This window comes from Enhydra lutris, unplaced genomic scaffold (assembly GCF_002288905.1).
Source record: "Enhydra lutris kenyoni isolate GAN:26980312 unplaced genomic scaffold, ASM228890v2 scaffoldscaffold7, whole genome shotgun sequence".
In the NCBI taxonomy this organism is placed as follows: domain Eukaryota; kingdom Metazoa; phylum Chordata; class Mammalia; order Carnivora; family Mustelidae; genus Enhydra; species Enhydra lutris.
In genome coordinates this window covers 25,457,192-25,478,094 of record NW_019154091.1, presented here as the reverse complement: position 1 = coordinate 25,478,094, position 20,903 = coordinate 25,457,192, and the positions used below count along the sequence as shown (strand labels likewise).

General features: G+C 40.9%; 1 protein-coding gene across 1 annotated transcript in view; it reads right to left on the bottom strand.

Moving 5' to 3' along the window:
* The window catches only part of LOC111142341, an 87,465-nt gene that overhangs the window by 9,405 nt on the left and 57,157 nt on the right, over positions 1-20,903 (bottom strand). Inside the window, exon 5 of the mRNA XM_022495373.1 lies at positions 12,997-13,135. Within this exon, the coding sequence (XP_022351081.1) occupies positions 12,997-13,135 (139 nt within the window). The remainder of the gene's footprint in view (positions 1-12,996; positions 13,136-20,903) is intronic.

Sequence of the window (20,903 nt, the reverse complement as noted above, 5' to 3'; positions counted from 1 at the left end):
AAAAGTTCCCCACTGTACTCCTACCTAGCAGATATGGGTTTCCATACATGTGGATATCTCAAGTCATGTCCATTTGTGGCCAAGTCTGTTTATGCCGATTTTACTCACTTGACTTTATGATGCCTATTAGGTATATTTTCTGCCTTATATTGAAGCCTCAAGTTCACCTAGTTTTTGTCCCTGCTTTGCTGTCTCTCCCACTCTAGCCCCTTCAAATAAATCACATTACCCACAAAGCCTGCTTTGGGCGTCAGTAAAACTCTGAAGGAATTCATCATCATTTTGCCCTGATTATCAGATCAATGGCTCTTATATTTCCTGGTTCTCTTGGGCCCTGAACCTAGTTCCTGTTTTCTGCCTAGTCCTGCTGGTTAGTGGCATGAAGTTGCTCTTCCAATTTCGTCTATGCCCATCCTAAAAAATGCCTTATTGAAGCATGCAACAATAATGAGAACTGCCATTGGATATGGGTCTACCACATGTCTACCTCTAAGCTAAATATTTTATGTATTATTGCATTTACTCCTGTAGGGGACGAAAAATAATTTACCCTCTACTCTTCTAAGTTCTCTGCTGGGAACTCTGTAACAAAAAACAGATTAACAAAAGAAATACAGACAAATTTATTAACATGTATACTTCATATATTAATGGGAGACAGTAACTCTCAGAGGTAGTTTAGAATTTGGGCTTAAATATTATTTTCAGCTAAAGACAAAAGAGAGAAGGGTATGGGGGAAGTCAGTTATGGGGAGATGAGCAGGAAAAGTATGGTAAACAAGAATAAGTTTTGCTATGCAGACTTAAGTCCTGTGCCTTCTCCTTTGATGGGTTGAGTTTCTTCTGATTTAGTCATTCTTCTCCCCCTGGGGCAGAGAGGGAGACCCCCTTAAAAATGGAGGTTTCCTTATAAATGTAAAGTTCCCTTACAAAAGGGTAACTTCTAATTTGTTTTCAGAGCTTCTTCTTTGTCTTCTCTTTCTCAAAATAATTCTTACGCCAAAGATTTGGGGTGGCACATCTTACCACCCTTCACTCCTCATGACAAACCAGTCAGGTACTTCTATTCCCTTCACTTTTCCAGGAAGAAGAAACAGAAGCAGCATTAGTGCTGGGAAACATTCCTCATATTTTAAGTAAACCTCTTGTCTGGACATGTGACACTGTACTGGGTTCTCTACATATACTACTTCATCTGGTCTTCCCAACAGTCCTGCAAACTGTCTAGGCATTCTCATCTCTACTTTTTTGGGGGGCAGGGGAAAGGGGACACTGAGGCTCAAGGAGACTACGTGACTTCTGAAGCAGGCCAAGGTTTAAACCTCAGTCTCCTCTCTAGCCACACAGGCCTGCTTGCCAGACCCTTTTTAGGACCTTTGTCCTAATTGTTGCCTCTGCCTCAATGCTCTTCCCCCATATCCACATGTCTCCCTTCCTCACCTCCTCCACATTACTTGTTCAAATGTCACCTATCAGTGAGGATTTCCCTTCCCCTTGTGTTAGACCTATACCTTCACTCATGGCTGTCCCTCACCGCTTCCCCACTTTATTTTTCTCCATAGCACTTATCACTCTCTGACACCACACATTTTAGTTACTAGAATGCAAGTTCCAAGACAGGATTTTTGTCAATTCACTACACTAGTATGTGTACAGTTTTTGAGAAGTATTTGTTGAAAGAATGGATGGGTAAATAAATATCTAATTCCAAAGTCTATTCCCTTTCACCATGGTATTCTCAGATCTTTTGTGTCAATCATATCTTCCTTTTGCTTCTAGGTTACTTTCTCATGCTAAGGAATTTTTTTTTTAAATAAATGCCTACATTGAGTATTATCAAGGAAAAGAAGAAACAAGTCCAGCCCCTGGAAACTGCACTAGCAGCAGTTTTGAGCTTTCTCAAAGAACACTTATTATGTGCCTTCTTGTTTGTGATGCTCTGCTAGGTATTATGCAGAAAATATTAAACCAGAATGTTTATCTCTGGCTCCATCTCCCCCTCTAGTTGGCTGGTTACTGGGAGAGGCAGCACAGGTGCCTATGAACAGATGGAATACACATAGCATGTACCACCCAGGCCTGAATGATAGGTGTTGGGAGCCAATGTTTAGAGGTCAGTCGGTCAGAGAGCAAATCCATGGGAATTTCATTATTAGACAGGATGGGGTTTCCATAAATCAACCAAAGAGAACTTTTCCATCCAAAATCTGTTTGATTTGGGGAGCTACTGCTGAGAAGCCATTTATCTCCTACACAGTGAGCTTCCTTACAAGTTCATGGTTTGGTTGCTGGAACCAAACATTTGACTGAAGAAGCCACAATAACCATAACGCTGGAAGAAGAAATTGCAGCATCCTCTGTCCTTGGGAAGAACCCATTTTTCACGGTGCCATGCAGATCTTGGGCCTAATGCCAACTCTTTTTTAAAACTAATTTACTGGATGCCTGGGTGGCTCAGTCAGTTGGGTGTCTGCCTTCAGCTCAGGTCATGGTCTCAGGGTTCTGGAATCAAGCCCTGCATTGGGCTCCCTGCTCAGTGGGGAGTCTGCTTCTCCCTCTGCCCCTCCACGTGCTCATGTTCTCTCTGCCTCTCTCTGAAATAAATAAATAAAAATCTTTTTTAAAAAAAGGATATAGGTATATATTCACAGATGCCAGTCCGTTAACTGGCAGGGCTAAATGACTTTTTATAAGTGAATAAACCATAAACAAAGCCATCTCCAAGATAGCCTCCAACCGTCCCCACTCCTAAGATCTATACCCTTGTGTAGTTCCCTCCCACATCATGCTAGAGTGGTCTGTTTGACCATTAGCATACAGCAGAACTAGTGACATGTCACTTCCTAGATCAGGCTATAAAAATAAAAGGTGAGGGGCGCCTGGGTGGCTCAGTGGATTAAAACCTTTGCCTTCAGCTCAGGTCATGATCCCAGGTCCTGGGATCAAGCCCCGAATCGGGCTCCCTGCTCAGCAGGGAGCCTGCCTCCCCCCCACCCCCCGCCCGCCTGCCCCTCTGCCTACTTGTGATTTCTGTCAAATAAATAAATAAAAAATCTTAAAAAAAAAATAAAAGGTGAAGAATTGAAACCTTCTGCCAACAGCCATGTGAACACATCTGCAAGTGGATTCTCCTCAAGGCTTCATTCAAGCTTTCAGAAGACAGCCATCCCTGCTGACAGATTGCCTGCAACCTCATGAACCAGAACCCGTGGCTCAGCTGCTCCTGGACTCTGCACTGTTGTTGTTTAAAGTTGGTAAGTTTGGGGCACCTGGGTGGCTCAGTGGGTGAAGCCTCTGCCTTCAGCCTAGGTCATGATCTCAGGATCCTGGGATCCAGTCCTGCATCTGTCTCTCTGCTCAGCAGGGAGCCTGCTTCCCCCTCTCTCTCTGCCTGCCTCTCTGTCTACTTGTGATATCTCTCTCTGTGTCAAATAGATAAAATAAAATCTTAAAAAAAAATGTTGCTAAGTTTTAGGGTAATTTGTTATGCAGCAATAGATCACTAAGACAATTTTTCATCCCAAAGTCCTCCCCTCTCCTAGGGCATATGAGCAATGTCTCTTTCACCATTCCTAGACATTCTGCACTTTGTTTGGCAGCATATATTTCATAAGAAAAGACACAATTTAGTACCAGCATTTTCTTAGCTACCTGGTTTTAAAATCAGCTTCACTCAAGCCAGAACTTTAAAAAGGGAGAAAAACGACCTTATTGGATGTAGTAGGGGTCCCACTATGATTTCCAGCTCTAGTATTTCAAGATTACATGTTACTGTTACCAAAATTTCCCTTCTTTCATGGCTTTCGTTCCATCATGCTTACCTACTTCCTATGAATCTTCCTATGAATCCACTGATTGCTTTAAAGGAATCACATTCATAGGGCTTGGTTCTCTTTCAATACTTTTTAAATTCATACATTTGCTCTTCAGTTCATGATAAAATGTCCTTTGAAGATCTCTGAAGAATGTTTTTAGGTCTAAGAATTTAAAAACATTAAGTGGGGCGCCTGGGGCTCAGCTGGTTAAGCATCCGAATCTGGATTTCAGCTCAGGTCATGACCTCAGGGTCATGAGAGGGAGTCCCCCATCAGGTTCTGCGCTGGGTGTGGAACCCACTTAAGATTCTCTCTCTCCCTCTCCTGCTGGCCCCTCCCCCTGTGCGCTCTCTCTCTATCTCTCTCTCAATAAATAAGTAAATAAGTAAAAGTAAGTTAAAACATGGAATTCAACTGCTTCGGCCATTCAGTGTTTGACCTAGGAGGTAATGTATAAGAAGGTCTCAGAACAGTTCCTAGCATATGTGTTCAGTAAAATTATTATTTATATATAAGTGCAGATTGACTCCCTATTATATAGATAAGGAGATGCTTAATGTACTTAATACATAGAGACCAAAGTAGGGAAGAATTATCCGCTAACAACTTGGACTCCACAGTGGATGTCAAATTCAGAATAGCTCTTATAATTCTAGTCAAGAATGCCCCCATAACATGGTTTCTATGATTTCTCCATCATCTGTCATATAGAGCTGTTAACAAAGCTGGTCTCTCAAATGCTTCCTGATAGGTCATTGTATAATGATCCAGCATAAAATGACTCAAAAACTTCTGTGGATAGTTAATATCCATAGATATTATTAAAGGAAGGAAGGAAGAATTTATCATTTTCCAAAGCTTTAATTGTCCTTAGTTCTGACCCACACATAATTGTGCAAACTCACTTTGAGTATATTATAACTTTGCAGATCAGGTAAAATGTATACATGGTTTTATGTGTCAATAATTAACACATTACTGTGCCTTTGGATAAACACATTTCTTAGATTTAAGCTAGAAAATTACTGCCTCACACCTCTAGGAAACTAGGTATACATTTTACCTGATCTGCAAAGGTATAGGCCATTATAATATCCTCAAAATGAGTTTGCACAATTACTTGTGGGTCAGAACTAAGGGCAATTAAAGCTTTGGAAAATGATCCTTCCTTCCTTCCTTCCTTTGATGAATTTACTTTGAAGAACCAAAATTTATTTTCCCTTTTCCCCATCTTTATTGAGGTATAAGTGACAAATAAATTGTACATATTTACGGTACATAATTTGATGTTTTGACATAATATACATTGTGAAATAATTGTCACAATCATGCTAATTAACATGAAAAAATGATGTTTCCAAATTTAAAAAATTTGAGTTGCAAGTGATTACCTCATGATTTTACAAAGGAAATGAAGACAAACTGTAAAAAAAATGAAACAACAGAATATTACCACAAGAGAAAGCAGTTCCTGGGTGTTGTCTAGACAGGCATTCAGAAAGCAGTGACAGTATTACTTGTTCTTTTTCTTTTAACCACTTATCGAGAGAAAGAATATCAATTTTCATGTCATAAATAAGTCACTGAAGATGATTACATTCCCCCTTCCTTCCCCAGAGAAAAAGGAAACTGAAAAGTTCAACATAAAATATACATTATTATACTTGGGCAGGCCTATAAGAGCAAAAGTTTTCTTATAACCTCATTACAATAAAACTACTAACACCTCTTGCTTACTAACACCATATTAATCAGTTATGATCTTGAAGTTATATGGTCCCTTATACCCCAAACACATGTAACTAATTTGACCCAATACTAGTTACCTTGTTCTGTATAGCAACGACCAATAAATTTATCAGCCTAACACAGCGACCACTTACTACCTCACAATTCCCTGGGATAGCAATTTGATTTGGGCTCAGAAGAGCCATTCTTCTGATCTTGGCTGGACTAACCCACCAGGGTGTGGTCAGCTGCTTGTTGGCTAAAGGGCTCTAGTTCTATGGGAGGGCTTATCTAAGACGACCTCAGTTGGGACAGGTCATCTCTGCCCCACATAGGCCTTTGACCTTGAGGCAATTTCCTGGCCTTTCCGGTGCTCTCTGCTGGCTCACTCACATCAACATACAAATACGCTGTTACTTCTCTCACACCCAGAAAGTCCACTTTCATCTTTAGCTAACACCTTATCTCTGTTCATTCTTATAGCAAAACACTTGAAAAAATGTCTGTACTCACTGTCTTCAATTCCATTCTTCCCATTTTTGCTTAAAACCTACTCCAAAAGGTTTTAGCCCACACCATTCTGCCCAAGTGGCTCTTGTCAAGGTCGCCGATAACCTTTATGTTGCTCAGTTCAATGATCCATTCCCATTCCTTACATGACCTGTCTGCATTTGACATGTGTCACCACCCCGTCTTCTCAAAACACTTCCTTCACCTGGCTTCTGGGCAGCACACCCACGTGCCTGTCGTCCTCCCTCACTAGCTTCCCCTTCCAGGTCTTCTTGCCTGGCTCCTTCTTATCTTCCTGATCTCTCAATGTCACAGTTCCTCCAAGCTCAGTCCCTGGATTTTTCTCTTCTCTTCCTTGATTTTACTCAGTTCCCTGGTGATCTCATCCAGTCTCCTGGTTTTAAGTACCATCAATATTCTGATAACTCCAAATTTATATCCCCATCCTCTACCCCAAGTCCAGACATAAATAGCCAGCTGCCTACAAGGTATCTCCACTTGGATGTTAGATTTTTCTATTTATGCTGCAACAAACTGGGGAGTTTAAAACAACATGAATTTAATGGGGCACCTAGGTGGCTCAATCAGTTGGGTGTCTGCCTTTGACTCAGGTCGTGATCTTGGAGTCCTGGAATCAAGTCCCACATCAGGCTCCCTGTTCAGCAGGGACTCTGCTTCTCCCTCTTCCTCTGCCCCTCCCCCCAGTCATGCATACACTCTCTCAAATAAATAAAATCTTAATAATAATTTAAAAAGATCATGAATTTATTATCTTACTGTTGTGGAGGTCAGAAATCCAAAATGGGTCTCACTGGGTAAAGTCAAGTTGTCAGCAGGGCTGCATTCCTTCTAAAGGCTCTAGGGGAGAATTCATTTTCCTAGACTTTCCAGTTTTTAGAGAATGCTGGCATTTTTTGCTTGTGGCCCCTTCGATGCTCAAAGCCAGCAATGGCTGTCAAGTCTTTCTCACTTGCATTACTCTGACACTGACTTCTTAGTCTCCCTCTCCCACATTTAAAGACTTATAATTATATTACATACACCTGGATAGTGCAGGATATCCTCCCTATCATAAGGTAGGCTAATTAGCAACCTTAATTCTACGACTTTAATTCCCCCTTGCCATGTAACCAAACTTATTCACAGGTTCCAGGGATTAGGAACTGGATGGCCCCTTTTGGGGGGTCATTACCCTGACTTCCACAAATGCCTTATAGTCATGTCAAACCTAGCACATCCAGATTGACCTCCGGATCTTACCAAGCCTGCTCCTCTCTAGGTCTTCCTCAATTTCAGTCTGTGTCAACCTCATCTTTCCAGTTGATCAGAGCACCAAGTTTAGAGTCAACTTTTTCTTCTCTTCTCTTTCTAGGTCATATCCAGTCTATGAGCAAATCCTGTGGACTCCACCTGCAGAATATACTTAGCATCTGATGATTCTCAAAACCTCCTTTGCAAACATGGGTTCATTCCCCTCCAGTACTATCCCGGGTTGCTGGTAATGGTCTCTTGATCTCCCAGAGTATCCTAATAGCCTCCCAACCCATCTCTGTGGGTTTCTACCCTGGCCTACCAGCACCTGTTTCCTGTCTGCCCCCACATAGTCTATTCTCGATACAACAGCCAGATGATATATTTTTTTAAAAAGATTTTTATTTATTTGACACAGAGAGAGCATGAGAGAGAGCACAAACAGGGGGAGCAGCAGGCAGAGGGAGAAGCAGACTCCTGGCTGAGCAGGGAGCCTGATGTGGGACTCAATCCCAGGACTCTGGGATCACGACCTGAGCTCAAGGCAGACACTTAACTGACTGAGCAACCCAGGTGCCCCATCCAGATGACATTTTTACAACAGAAGTCAGAAGTCAGTCAACCATAAAAGCTAACGACAGCAATGCCCACATGATCTGGCCATTCCTCCTACTTCTCCAGCTTCTTCTGTTCTTCCCTGACATACTTGTTTCACTCCACCCACTAGGGCCTCCCTGCTTTGTCTCTAACAGTCCAGGCACCTCCTCAGGGCTTTTGTATTTGGCACTCTATTGTTTGAAAGGTTTACTATATGGGTCTCTTCATCTCCCTTAATCTTTGCTCCAAGTCACATTTTCAGTGAGGCTTTCCTTATTCATTATCTTTTATTTTTTAATTTTCCCCCTTTTTCTTTTATTGAAGTTTAGTTGACACACAATGATACATTAGTTTCAGGAGTACAAGGTAGTGATGTGACAAATCTGCTTGTTATGCTATGCTCACTACAAGTGTGGCTACCGTCTCTCACCATACTACACTATCATAATACCATTGCTATAGTCCCTCTGTGTACCTTTTATACTTCCCGCTCCCCTTCACCAACTTTGTTTATCCCCCCCAACCCCTTCCCCTGTGGCAACCATCAGTTCATCCTCTGTATTTATGAGTCTGTTTCTGCTTTTTGTTTTTTCGTTTTTGCAGATTCCACATATAAGTGAAATCCCTATGATACATGTCTTTTTCTGTCTGACTTATTTTACTTAGCATAATACCCTCTAGGCTTATCCATGTTGCTACAAATGGCAAGAGTGCATCCTTTTTTATGGCCAAATAATATTCCTCTGTGTGTGGGGTGTGTGTGTGTGTGTGTGTGTGTGTGTGTGTGTGTGTGTACACACACCACATCTTCTTTACCCATTCATCTATTAATGGCCACTTGCGTTGATTCCATATCTTGGCTATTGTAAATAATACTGCAATAAACATACAGGTGCACATATCTTCTCAGATTAGTGTTTTTGTTTTCTTGGGGTAAATACTCAGTAGTGGTATTATGGATCATATGTTATTTCTCTTCTATTTGATGAACCTCATTCTGTTTTCCACAGTGGCTGCACCAATATACATTTTCAATAACAGAGCGCAAGTTTCTTTTTCTCCGCACCCTTGCCAATACTTGCTATTACATATTATTTGGAGTTTAGCCATTCCGACAGGTGTAAGGTGATATCTCATTGAGGGTTCAATTTGCATTTCCATGACAGTGAGTAATGTTGAGCCTCTTCTCACATCAGCCTTTAAACCTCATGCACATGCACAGAAACACGTACATAGAAACCTTTCCTTCTTCAATGCTTTACTTTTTCCAGTAGCATTTATCACATTCTAACTTACCATATAATTTAAATTTTTATACTTTATTTTTGTCTCTTACCACTAAATAGTAAATTTCATGAAGGCAGCGATGCCTTCAGGTATTCCTAGTTCTTGGGCCAGTATCAGGTACATAGCAGACACTCAGTAAATATTAGACAAATAAATGATCTGTATCAGTTTTTTCATCAGTAAAATGGGAATAAAAAGAATAGTAACTACACCATAGAGTTGGGAGAATTTAGTAAGTTAGTATACATAAAGTGTTATCAGAGAGCCTGGCACAGAGAAAGCATTGAAGAGGTGTTTGGCTTGTAATCTCCCTACCATTTATACCGATTCTTCTCTTGTTACTCAATGAGCACCAAGCAACGCCTCTCAAGAGGGAACAATAGTAAGATGTTGAGAATACACTGCGTCCTAGCAATGAAGATATATGTAAATACTTGCTATTTTATATAATTTAACAAGCCCTCAACAAGTAAGGATGTTGCAGTGATTGCTACTGAATCTCTCGGTGTGTATTTTGAGGACAGAATGTTCATCATCCTTATTTTTCTATTGGAGGCACACACGTTAATACGGACAAAGTAGGGGTGCCTGGGTGGCTCAGTGGGTTAAAGCCTCTGCCTTGGGCTCAGGTCATGATCTCAGGGTCCTGGGATCGAGCCCCGCATCGGGCTCTTTGCTCAGCAGGGAGCCTGCTTCCTTTCCTCTCTCTGTCTGCCTCTCTGCCTACTTGTGATCTCTGTCCATCAAATAAATAAATAAAATCTTAGAAAAAAAAACAAACAAACGGACAAAGTAACCTAAACCTTAGTCTCTCACCTGTTCAAAACTGACCACAAAGGGCAGGCAGATGAGCTAAATCCTCACGACTGCTGTAGTTCCACATTCCTTTGTCATTTGTTGGATTTAGGCGATGACCTTCACGTCTAGAACCAGCACCAGTCTTTCCCAGTTTGAATATTGGCACAAACCACAGACCATATTAATCTTATTTCAAAATGTCAAAATTCCAATATTCAGAGCATGTGAAGCTGTGCAAATATCCTTCGAGAATACATTAAAAAAATCAAAGTATTATCATTGGTTTTATTCCTTCATCCCCTCGCAGCATATACCAAACTGAATCCCAAAGATTCCAGCAAACTTATTTCCATTTACATACCAGTGAGGCCAAAGGGGGAAAAGGGGGGGGGGCTAGTATCTGGAAACAGAAACTCAATGGAGAGCCAAACCTCAAACTTACACATCTATGAAAATTAAAAGTCTCTCCTGACAAAGTAGGTCAAATATCACTGATGTGTGGCTGTTGGATGGTCAGTCTTACTCACTCCCTGGTAAATACAAAGCACCAAAAAAATCAACTTTATAATAAATAGGATCATAGCTGGCTGCTTGTCTCTGATTAAATATAACTTCTGCTATTTAATTCAATTACTTCAGACAGAATTCTATGACATTTGACTCTGAATAAAACATTTTAACACCAAGTTTGAAAACAGCAGTGTGTGGTTGTACATATCATTCATTGTACCAGGATATCTAGCTAAGGGGGCAAGGCAGGCCGAAAGATTTTTGGTTTTGTTTATTTTTAATTCCAAAGCTTGAATGTGAATATTAGGGATAAAACCTGGAAGACTCAGAGCATACAGTACATGTCATAAGCTATAGAGCTGGAAAGAATAGGTGATAATATTATAGAGGATGGTAGTGAGTCATATACTACCAATGCCTAGATAATTCATAAGACGCTTCCAGAAATTTGGATCAGGCCTGGAGACGAGGGGAGAAAGGGAGAAGGAGGTGGAAGAGAAAACCCTTGAATGTGGCAATTTATCTAAAGAAAATGAGTTTTCCAAAAATGACTAAGTTATAGTGACTTGGCAAGATTACATTTTCTGCAATCTACTCAACAGAAATTGGGGGCTTGAAATCCAAACTCCATTTTTAAGCAGTTTTTTAAGATTTTATTTATTTGAGAGAGAGAGAGCGAGCCCATGAGTGGGGGTAGGTAGTGGGGGTGGGTATTGGTGCTGAGGGAGAGGAAGAAGCAGACTCCCCGAAAAGCAGGGATCCCTATGGGTGGGGCTCAGTCTCAGGTCCCTGCTATCAAGATATGAACGGAAGTCAGATGCTTAATCAACTGAGCCACCCAGGAGCCCCTTAAGCAGTTTTTTTTTTAAAGCCGAGAATGTGTAAACCTGAATTAACAAGGGCTGGAACTATAAAATTCATACCCAGCATACTAGCTTTTATTGAGTTTCCAGGGTACTACGGACACTAGGCTCAGAGCCTTATACACATTATCACATTTAGTCAATCCAGGGGAAAAAGTGATCTGAGAGGCTGGCTCGGTATTTTCTATTTGCTGCTCCACAGCCTTATCGACTTTGCTCTGTGCCAAGAGAGGCTCACTGATATGAACCACCAGCTCCTTATCCTTGCCCTTCTTATGGGGAGGATTGGTGGAGAGGGAGATCTGGGTACTTACTCCACTGGCTCTCTTTCTGTCATATTCCCTTGGATTGCCTTCATTCTTCCCATCAGACAGCCCTTTCTATTGCTACTGTTATGGACTGAATGTTTGTGTCCCCCTCCCTCAAATTCATATATTAAAACCCTAATCCCCAAAGTGATATTTGGAAGTAGGGCCTTTGTGGGGTTTTTTTGTTTGTTTTTTTAAAGATTTTATTTATTTATTTATTTGACAGAGAGAGACCCAGCAAGAGAGGGAATACAAGCTGGGGGAGTGTGAGAGGGAGAAGCAGGTCTCCTGCTGAGCAGGGAGCCCAATGTGGGGCCCGATTGCAGGACCCTGAGATCTCGACCTGAGCGGAAGGCAGACACTCAACTACTGAGCCACCCGAGAGCCCCGGAAGTAGGGCCTTTGGATGGCAATTAGGTCTAGACGAAATCATGAAGGCAACCCCCTATGACAAGATTAGCTTTCTTCTAGGAAGAGGAAGAGAGACCAGAGCTTGCTCTTTCTCTGCCGTGTGATGACATGTGGAAAGGCAGTTGTGTGCAAGCCTGGGAACCAGCTCTCACCAGGAACCGAATCTGCCGAGGTCTGGAGCTACGGCTTCCCAGGCTCGAGCTATGAGAAACAAACATCTGTTGTTCAAGCTACCCAGGCTGTTGCATTTTGTTGAAGCAGCCCAGCACCCTAAGACAGCTACCCTCTCAGAATTCCAGGGCCACTGCCCTCCATGGCCTCTTCAGGCACAGGGGAGATAGGGGACCCCCATACCACCCATCTCAAAGCCCTGTGCTATTCCTTTCTGACTTCCGTAAAGCCCACCCATGAGTTATAGGCACCTTCCACTGACCGGGTCAGAGAGTGCCCTCTCTTTCCTGCTAGGCCACTAATACACACATAGTTCCTAAGCAGAGATGGGGTGACCATTTCTCAACAGGAATTTTGCCATCTATGGAGCTACGTGGCTCTTCATGCTTCTTCCAACTTGGAGAGTCTTTCTGTTTAACAGTTACACTAATGAAGACAGTCTTTGTGTTTTTATCCAATTATACGTGACACAGCAACATTTTCCCAGAAAAAAAGTTTACATTCCATTCAGCAAGCTTATTTTGTCTATCCTCCCGGAAGCTGTTGTGTGAACCGACCCCCCCCCCCCCCCACGGACCCCCTGAACACGATTTAAAAGAAAAAGGAATGGAGAAAAAGCAAATGACAGCCCAGCCTCAGGGCCGGTGGGTAGCCATGGACTGGGCGTCCCCGGACAGTCGGCGGCTTCTCTGCCTTAGACGGCTGGTTCTCTAGAGATGGGATTCTGATTCCCAGAATGTTGCTCACCGGATGAAGAAGGCCTCCTGTCCTCACAGGGCTCAAAGCTTCGGCTGGATCGCCATGATTCTGAAAGCCGAAACACAGAGCCGCCCCCTGTGTGCTCCCTGTGTGCTCAGCTCCCCTGGAGAGACCGAATCTGCAAATACTACGGTAAGACAGAGTGAGAAAAAAATAATGAAGGAAACGCTCCAGTGAATCTCAAATCATTTCACTTTACTATCCCATCTCCTTTTGTCTTATAATGGGGAATGATTGCCAAATTGTTGTTCACATTGTTGTGATTACTGCGAACAATCCCTCACACTTGTCTAAGGCTTTATAATTCATGGAGCATCACATTTTATTCTCACAAGGATCTCGTGTGTGTGCGTGCATGCACACACACACACACACACACACACACAACTGTGAAAATAAATAGGGCAGGTATTCTCTTTTATTTTTATTGTTGGTGTTCTGTTTATCTTTAAGTTCTCACATTATCTTATCTCTTCCCATTCCAACCCTTCAGTGTTTTTGTGATATATTATAAATAGGCCTTTTCTTGATCTTCATAATAGTAATCTTATTAGTAATATTATGTGTTCTATATTATTTGTTCGATATTCATTTGTTGACTATCTTCTGTAAACAGTGAAGTGTTATGGGGAATACGAGACCATTTCTGTCCAGTAGAACTTTCTGCAGCAATGAAAATATTCTAAATGAGTTGTCGAAAACTGACCTCTGTGTTATGGAGCCAAAATATAAAATGAAGAGAGAATGTGGGATGAAGAAGAACAACAGTTTGATTGTTGTGCCAGCAGGAGAGGCTGCTGCAAGCCTGCCTGAAGGAAGGGGCTGGAAGGTTTTTGGAGGAAATACAGGATCGAGCCAGTTTTGACAGGAATAGTATACCGGCTGTCAGCTTTGCTCATCATGTTTTTAGGGTGGTAGTAGACTCCTGAAACAAAAGGTTAAGAAGGGAAGAGGGGAGGCTTGCAAAAGAAAGGAAAAAGGTTACTTTAAAATCGAGCTTGGGGGACGCCTGGGTGGCTCAGTTGGTTGAGCGGCTGCCTTCGGCTCAGGTCATGAATCCGGCGTCCTGGGATCGAGTACCACATCGGGCTCCTTGCTCATCGGGGAGCCTGCTTCTCCCTCTGCCTCTGCCTGCCATTCTGTCTGCCTGTGCTTGCTCTCTCTCCCTCTCTCTCTCTCTCTGACAAATAAATAAATAAAATCTTTAAAAAAATAAAATAAAATAAAATAAAATAAAATCGAGCTTGGCTGAAGCATTAGTACATCCATTTTGATTTTTGTTCAACTTTATTCTTTTAAGCATTTTCCAAGGTACTGTGTCCATTATGATAGCAACTAATTGCATGTGACCATTGAGCATTTGAAATCTGGCTAATACAACTGAGGAATCAAATGTTGAATTTTTTTGGAGAGGTTGTGCTAAACTATCATATTTACAAAAACAGCACAAAAGTTAATTCAACCGCCAATACTCATGCACACTTCGTTCACGTCTTCAGCAACAGATATTCTAACCCTATAGAATGGAATTAGAACACTAGCTTCAACGGCAGCGGCTAAGCCCCAGAATCACACAAGTTACACCAGAATGGGCAAATACTGCCCAAGTAAAATTCTATTGTTAAAGGGGGAACAGGTCTAAGGCCATTCAAGTTCAAGCACAGAGATACAAATCTTTCAGAGCCCCATCTATTTTTGTTTGAAGAATGTGACCTTCCTTCCTACTTGTGGCCTTAAACTTCTGCTTTACAAAATCCAAAAGGAAAATACAGAAGAAATCAATACAATAGGGGTTATGTTAAATAAGCGTAACATACATAGCTATAATTAAAACGAATTCAAAAAGCCAAAACATTAGAATTGTAAAACTTGCTTGTTACTTGTTGAATCAGTCCTATACTGGGAGTTAGGTAATAGATACAATTATTTTCAAGAAGATTATGTTAACTTATCTTAATTTAATGTTAATTTTTAAAAAGAGTATTTATTTATTTGAGAGAGAAAAAAACAGAGAGCACAAGCAGGGGGAACAGGCAGCAGGAGAAGCAGGCTCCCCGCTGAGCAGGGAGCCTCATACAGGACTCAATCCCAGGATCCCAGAATCATAACCCAAGCCAAAGGCAGACGTTTAACTGACTGAGTCACCCAGGCACCCCTAATGTTAACTTTTAAAAATCAAAATGTTTTGACTTCAATAGTTGTTATCTTTGGCAATGCATCTCTAGAACCAGGATAGCTACTCCTCTCTTGCAGGAATTTAGAATCCAAAGGGATGTTGTTGTAGACGTGGGGGGCCAGCAGGAGGCATGGCTTGAGAACAATTACAAACCTGTATAAAATTCAAAATTATACAAAATATATCTAAACACTGAGATCATCTAATGAAGCTATCTGTGCGGGATGAGGTTTATGGAAGGAAAGCATTCAGAGAAAACGGGATTTCAGGAACTGCTATGATGGAGGAAGGAAGAGTAGAGGCAAGTAAAAGGAAAAAGACCATTTGGAGGAATGAAAGAGATGGACCCCGAAGAACAGGAGATGGGTGGGGGGGAAGAGATTCACACCCAGCCTGCTGACAGACTTTGAAGCAAATCTGAAGTGAATGTGGATATTGATCCTGATTAGGGAAGGCTGACACAATACGCCAGTCTAAGGATACCTTTCTGGCATAAGGAGTATTTCAAGAAGCAGCAGACACCGAAGCGCTGAAACAGAATAGAAGTTACCCTTTTTTTTTTTTTCTTTAAAGATTTTATTTATTTATTTGACAGAGAGAGAGAGAGAGAGAGAGAGCGAACACAAGCAGGGGGAGTGGCAGGCAGAGGGAGGGGGAGAAGCATGATCCCTGCAGAGCAGAGGAAGCCAGATATGGGACTCAGTCCCAGGACTCTGGGATCATGACCCAACCGAAGGCAGTGGCCCAAGAAACTGAGCCACCCAGGCGCCCCTGAAATTACCCTTTTTTAAGAGAAGTTCATATTTATTAGGAAATTTCAATTTGTAAGGGTGTCTCCCTCTCTGTACCAGGAAGAGAAGGATGTCTTAGTCACAAGAAACTCAACAATGCAGAAGTCATGACTTAAATCATCATGGCAAATCTCACTCTCGTTTACCATACTTGTCCTGCTTATCTCCCTATAATTGACTTCCCCCACACCCTTCTTTCATCCATAGCTAAAGATGGTTTTCAAGCCTGAATTCCACAGCACCTCTGAGAGGTAGTTCCTCAATTTTTGGAGTACATCATACATTAGATATACGTTACCAACTCCTGTTTGTATTTCTCTTATTAATCTTTTTTATTTTTCATTTTTTAAAAAGATTTTTATTTATTTATTTGACAGAGAGAGAGAGAGAGATCACAAGGAGGCAGAGAGGCAGGCAGAGAGAGAGGGGGGAAGCAGGCTCCCTGCTGAGCAGAGAGCCCTATGTGGGCCTTGATCCCAGGACCCTGAGACCATGACCTGAGCTGAAGGCAGAGGCTTAACCCACTGAGCCACCCAGGCACCCTTTTTAAATTTTTATTTATTTTTAGATTTTATTTATTTATTTGAGAGAGAGTTAGCTAGAGAGAGAGACCACAAGCCGGGAGAGGGGCAGAGGGAGAGGGAGAAGCAGACTCCCTGCTGAGCAGGGAGCCCCATCCTCAGGCTCAACGTTAGAACCCTGGAATCATGACCTGAGCTGAAGATGCTTAACCAATTTAGAGCCACCCAGGCACCTCTAATCTGTCTTTTTTAAAGGGCTCCAGCTGAGAACTTAGAAGGGTAAAGAGACCTATATTAGTAACATTGGAAACCATTATTGGGTAGTGTGGACAATGCAAGAAAAAAACAAGTGGAGAGGAAGAAAGAAAACTAGAGGAAAGTAAAACAAAACAAAATCCTAGAAATGTTGGAGTGCTGTGACCTGACACATCTTTTGTTATTTCATTTATTTCCTAAAAACGGTTTCAAATATTAACAGAAGATTAGCTAACCATTTGCTGGTTTCTGAATTTGTGTAGGAGAGGAAATTTTTATTCTACCCTTCTAGGTTCTGTGGCTGGTCTAATAATTAAAATGACATAGGACAGATTAACAGAAGAAAAACAAATTTAATTATGTACATGTACAGGAGACCCAAAAAGGAGCCAGTCAATTGACGTTTATATAACATCACGAGCTAAGGAAAGGAAAGGGGCCTGGGGCTTCAAAATGAAGAGGCGGTTTATAGGAAGGGGAGAGGAGGAAATATTTGGCAAACACAGTTTGTGTAGATCAGTTTCCTAAGTAAAAATGTTTATCTCTGAGACAAACCATAAGTGACTCTTAATCTCACAAAACAAACTGAGGGTTAATGGGGGGGTGTGGGGGGGTGGGATTATGGACATTGGGGAGGGTATGTGCTATGGTGAGTGCTGTGAAGTGTGTAAACCTGGCGATTCACAGACCTGTACCCCTGGGGATAAAAAGATATTATATGTTTATGAAAAATAAAATTTAAAAAAAAAAAAATGTTTATCTCTGGTAGTAGCTCTCTTCCTGATATAGGCCCCCAATGTAAATTTCCTTTCCAATTGCAGATTTCCCCCACAAATGGAAAAATCTATATTTCTTTTAGGCATTTAAGGGGGAGATTAAAAGCTTTTTCTGAGCCTTCTGGGTCTTGACTGCCTTCAGCTCAAAGAAATCCTCATGCAGGAGTGGCATTTTTTCTTTTTTTGGAGGAGAGGGAGGAGATGGTCTTGTTCTGAACCCCTTTGTCTGCATTATATTAGGAAATATATACGGTCTTTTATTATTAAACATAAACCCCAGCTCTTTGGCCAATGATAATGTATTTAATCTAATGAATTTCCACTTAACCCCTCTTTTCCTTCAACTCTATAAACACACACACTTCACACTCCTGCCCAACACCATGTTCAGAACAGGACTTCTCAAACTATCCGAGGTGAAGAACCAGGTTTTCTTTTCCTAATCCATCATGAACTCAAACTTTCATAAAATACAACAAAAAAAGAATAAAACTAGAAAAATGGAATAAAAAGACATACAGAATATAAAGGAAGTTTTCTGCTCTTAGATTCAATATATATAAATGTACTCTGACGTTGTTGCTTTAAAAGTTTCTAAATGTTTACCCTCAATTTATTACTTATTTCCTTATGGATTGTGTTAAAAAATGATTAAAAAAGACAAATTTGGTGATAAACTTCATGAAGTGGACGGCTTCCATTCAGAAACCTGTAAAATGGGGAGGGAGGTGAAAACTTCTACAGGACAAAGAATAAAGAACAAGGAAGAGAGAAATAGGAAATATCAGATTGGCGGGGGCTACATCGTTGGACTTGCTTGGGGTGAGAAGGAAGAAGGAAATAAGCATAGACTTCAGTGCTGGCATGGCAACTGGGGACTAGCTGACCGGGGTAATCCATTTGTGGTGAAGCCGAGCATTTCCAGGGACATGAAAGTTACCTGAGTTTCAGTTTGCTGATGTGGCACCCAGGGAAGGAACAGTTCCATCTTCTAACTAGAGATTTATTTCAAAAACTGGTGACAAATAATTTGCTATTTGGCACCTGGCCATGCGTCATACTTTCAATAGCATTGACTTAGATGCATGATGATTTATCTATGTAGAATGTTGTGTAATAAATAGAAATTTATTATTTCTAATATATACACAACAGACTGCATAGGCAATATTATTTCTGATCTTCAACTATTTATGCCTTTTTAAAAAAAGATTTAATTAATTAATTAATTAATTAATTGAGACAGAGTGAGAAACAGAGCATGAGCTAGGAGAGGGGCAGAGGAAAAACCAGACTCCCACACTGAGCAGGGAGCCAGATGTGGGGCTTGATTCCAGGACCCTGAGATCATGACCTGTACTGAAGGCACACAGTTAACCAAGTGAGCTGCTCAGGTGCCCCTATTTATGCCTTTAAAATAAAACAAATCATTTGAAGTTCATAATCTTTAAGGAATCAAGTTTTTGTCTGGGAAGTTCTTTTTAGTTCTTTGTGTATTTTCTTGCACTCATAAATATTTTGAAAAGTGTCAGTTTTCCAATGGATTCTTATGTTCAAATAAAAATATGTTGGACACCCCAAATGAATATCTATGGGTACTGATTTCTAATACCCAATGTTTGTCTGTTTAATGCGTTTCTTGTTAAGAGCATTTTTATTTGTGAATGAAATCTTACAAGACAGCTGCTTATAACATTACAGTTTATTGCCACAAAAAAGAGTGAACTATCAGAAAATGACTGAGTTTTCATAAACATCAATGTCATACTGCTGTATGAGGAAATGGAAAAAATCTGGCCGAGACAGGTGAGGGAATCAGTGTTTAGCACCGCAAAGTTTTGCAAATGTGCAAAGTGCAAATTTGTTTATTAAAAACAACTAGCTTAAAGTTTTATTTACTTTAAATATTCCTTCATCTAACACTGCCTTTATTCCTCCTAAATTTGAGGACAAATATAACATCATAACAGAAGCCTACAAGAAAAAGCAAACGCATATTACTTAGGAATAACAGCCTCAGAAAAAAACTGAAACTAAAGCTCAAAGGCTGTTGGCATTTATTTTCCCTTCACTCCCTTAAAATTTTGGAGACTTTGCATTCTATTTCCCAAAATATGTGGTTAATGTTTTAACATTTCCACCAACTATGCTGAGCAATCTAACTTGACTTCCATTTAAGAGAAAGGTTTTCTTGGTCTTTTTAAAGTTTATTTCTATACAATATGAAAAACAAATGTTATGTGTGATCCTTGATTGGATCCTAGATTGAAAAAAAAAAATACCCCAAAACAAAAAAACTTTTGACAGGGCATTATTAAGACAGTGGAGAAAGTTTGCATATAGGCAATATATTAGATAATTTATTATATCAACATTAAATTTCTTTAGTGTGATATGGTATTATGGTTATATAGGAGAATGTCCTTGCTCTTAGAAAACACATGGTAAACTATTTAGAGGGAAAGTGTCATGATGTCTACAATATACTTTCAAATGGTTCAGCATTGGGGCACCTAAGTGGCTCAGCAGGTTAAGTCTCTGCCTTCGGCTCAGGTCATGATCTCAGGGTCCTGGGATCAAGCCCCGCAGCGGGCTCTCTGCTTGGCAGGGAGCCTGCTTCCCCCTCTCTCTCTGCCTGCCTTTCTGCCTACTTGTGATCTCTCTCTCTGTCAAATAAATAAATAAAATATTTTTAAAAACTTGTTCAGCGTTAAAAAAAAGGTACATGGAGATGGATGGATAGATGATAGATAGATAGATAGACAGACAGACAGACAGATAGATAACAGATATAGCTAGCCAGTGTGGCAAAATGCTGATAACTGGTATATTTAAGTAAGGCTGTTCCTAACCCTGCAGGGCCTGGGTCAAAAGCACAAATGGAGACTCATATATCATGCCTAAATATTTAAAGTTATAAAGCAAACTCATAAAATAATAAAATACATTCTATCTTTAATTTTTTAATTTTTTATTTTTTTAAAAAAGATTTTATTTCTTTATTTGCCAGACAGAGATCACAAGTAGGCAGAGCGGCAGGGAGAGAGAGGGGGAAGCAGGCTCCCTGCTGAGCAGAGAGCCCGATGTGGGGCTCGATCCTAGGACCCTGAGATCATGACCTGAACCAAAGGCAGAGGCTTTAACCCACTGAGCCACCCAGGTGCCCCTCTATCTTTAATTTTGACTAATACATCTTCATAATGATCTAGAAACCAAGTTTAAATTTAGAACTCACAAACTCCTGCAAGTTTTACATTGGAACATAGTAATTCAAGGAAAGCCAGCCCTGGTCTCCTGGCCTGCAGCCAATTCCATTTCTCTCCCCATCCCTAAGACCATCCGTAACATAAGGGCTCTATGCACATTTGTGTGGACC